Source organism: Guillardia theta (assembly GCF_000315625.1).
Source record: "Guillardia theta CCMP2712 unplaced genomic scaffold GUITHscaffold_101, whole genome shotgun sequence".
Taxonomy (NCBI): domain Eukaryota; class Cryptophyceae; order Pyrenomonadales; family Geminigeraceae; genus Guillardia; species Guillardia theta.
In genome coordinates, this window is record NW_005434573.1 from 94,756 (window position 1) to 97,305 (window position 2,550).

At 53.0% G+C, this 2,550-nt stretch overlaps 1 protein-coding gene across 1 annotated transcript in view; it reads left to right on the top strand.

Moving 5' to 3' along the window:
- Positions 1 to 623: 623 nt before the first annotated feature.
- GUITHDRAFT_116842 (hypothetical protein) overlaps positions 624 to 2,550 on the top strand; it is a gene marked incomplete at both ends in the record, with an annotated part of 4,094 nt that continues 2,167 nt past the window's right edge. Inside the window, 9 exons of the mRNA XM_005823899.1 lie at positions 624 to 701; positions 853 to 1,006; positions 1,064 to 1,137; positions 1,189 to 1,308; positions 1,362 to 1,418; positions 1,471 to 1,536; positions 1,703 to 1,792; positions 2,222 to 2,303; positions 2,393 to 2,538. Of these exons, the coding sequence (XP_005823956.1) occupies positions 624 to 701; positions 853 to 1,006; positions 1,064 to 1,137; positions 1,189 to 1,308; positions 1,362 to 1,418; positions 1,471 to 1,536; positions 1,703 to 1,792; positions 2,222 to 2,303; positions 2,393 to 2,538 (867 nt within the window). The remainder of the gene's footprint in view (positions 702 to 852; positions 1,007 to 1,063; positions 1,138 to 1,188; positions 1,309 to 1,361; positions 1,419 to 1,470; positions 1,537 to 1,702; positions 1,793 to 2,221; positions 2,304 to 2,392; positions 2,539 to 2,550) is intronic.

Below are 2,550 nucleotides of genomic sequence, written 5' to 3' on the forward strand. Positions count from 1 at the left end.
TGTAAGACACCTCCAGGTATGTTGATTCCTTTCATAACAGTTACCCGGGGCGGCCGGGCGCCGTGGCCGGGCCGAGAGTTTTCAAAATGGCGTGCGGCTGACCAAATTCATTTGGACCGGTAGAAGCAGCAGGGGTGGGTTGAAAAGGATGTGACTACCCCGTTATTTTCCTACAAGTACCCCCCTTGTGAGAATGGAATGATGGACCCCCCTCTTGTAATGATTGCTAGCGCACCCATGGTGGGCAGACAATGAGCAACAGGCGGCGGAGGAGCAGGAGGAGCAGGAGGAGCAGGAGGAGAGAAGAAACACTGTTGAAGGACACGCAAGCTGTCTCAACCACCATGTGGAATCATCCCAGGAGGAGAAGCTATATGCCAGTGTAAGGATGCGAGAAGGGGTTAGGAGACGGAGGAGGTTCACTACTGGAGCGGTAGTGCGCTTGCTTCGATCTGGGATGTGAAAACAGCGTCACCTTGAAGAGATCCATCAGGCATGTTGACATGAAGGGGGAGCCGCCGTTCACTGGATGCTTCTTGCTCCTGCTATCGGCGTTCGCTTGTTGCCCTCTGTTGACTTGCGGAGGGTCTTCCATTGCAAGCTCGAAACACGGAAAGTCTCAGATGTCATCTCGACTGCAAGACCTTCTTGACGACGAAGCTTTTGACATCTCTCTGCCAAGCTCTGAGGAGAAAAAGAAGGTGACCCGACGGCCATGGCAGAAGAAGAGAAGGGAGGAGGCGGATACATGGCCTGAGATCAACGGAACTACTCTGAGGCAGATGAAGGCAAGCTCTCCTCGCACGCACGCATGCCTGCTGGCGCTGGTTCTCACGTTTGCTGACGAGGCAGCAGCAGCTGCAAGGACTCCATGAGGAGGGGAGGGACACCATGGACCAGGACTCGTCGGACTCGCACAAGCTGAAGAAGCGCTTCAAGATGAACGCGAGGGTCTTTGAGAAGTCGATTGCGATCTCGAAAGCAAGAGACAAGAATGTCGTTCCAGGTAGAGAAGAGCGTTGAGGTCAAGTGCGACATCAACCCTTGACTGCTCCTTGTCAAGACGACATCCAAGACATCTGGCCTACCAGGGCGGCCACATCCAACATGACAAGCGTCAGGGACGACGGAGAAGACGTTTTTACCATCTTGTGCATCGTTGAGATGCAAACTGACATCGTCTCATAGCAAGCAAGATACGCAGTGGACCTGTCGAGCAACATCCCCGTAGTGAGCACATCCGCCATGCAGTCTGTAAATAGGATGGAAGACTCTGTCAAGAAGCTGCTGGCAAGGTTCGGCAAGAAGGTGAGACGTGGTTGTGTTGAGGTGTCTTGGAGGGTTTGCTGATCGTTCGGCAGACTGATTCAGCTCTTGACTTCAAGTCGCTACAAGATGACTCGCTGGACTTGCGGGTGGTGAGAGGGTTGTTGAATGATGCGAAGATTTTGGGGTTGTGATGCGATGAAGATGATGGAAATGGTGGTGGTGGTGGTAATGATGGTGATGATAGAGATGGAGATGATGGTGGTTGTGGTGACAGAAATGATAAGAATGAGGAGAAACAGGAAGAGGATGAAGATGTATGAGATCCTGCATGTTTATGTTGTACCATCAGCACTGACATGATACTCGTACGTAACATGCATCATGATACTCGTACGTAACATGTGTCATGTCTGAACTCTTTCGTCTCCTGCAGGTCTCTCACATCTCAGGTGCTGCGGATGTCAAGAGTAAGAAAAGGACGGATGGGCTGTTTTCAGCTCTTTGTCAGAAGGAGCAGAAGGAGGTAATCAGCGCGAGTGGGGCAGGAAATAGAAGCGAAGAGGAGTATGAAGAGAGGAAGGGAGCAGGAGCAGGAGCAGGAGCAGGAGCAGGAGCAGGAGCAGGAGCAGGAGCAGGAGCAGTGCATTCACATTTGAACTCTAGAAAGCCATCGAGGATGCGAAGAGAAAAGGCGAAAACGCGAAACTACAGAAAGAGCTGGAGCAGCAAATGATGAAACATGTACAATCTCCCGCCCCCCCCACCACTCGCCACCCTCCACTCCTCTTCTTCCTCTTCCTTCTCCTTGTCCTCCTTGTCCTCCTCCTCTTCTTTCTCCCTCTCCTCCCCTCCTTCTCCAGCTTCATATCCTCCCAGGCCGCTCCTTCTGCCCCTGCCCCTGCCCCTACTCTCACGTCGCATCCTCATCATCATTCTTAACCATGGCTGCCAGTTGTTCGGCAAGGACTTGGAACAGTTCGAAGGAGACCTGAAGAAACTGCAAGCGAAGCAAATACTCCAGGGGAGCGAGCGAGGTCAACTTCCTTCCTGCTGCTGCTGCTCCTCCTCCTCCACCTCCATCCTTTCTCCTTCCTTTCTCCTTCCTGCACTGACTCTGCTCTAGACCGAACGGCAGAGGAGGTGGAGAGGATGAAGGCTGTGGCTCCAGAAACGCACAAAGAGAGCGAGGGGGGCAAGAAACCCATCGCCATCGTCGTTGATTTCTTTGCCGATCCTTCGTGCCCTTGGTGTTACGTGGGGAGACGACAGGTACCCCTCTCC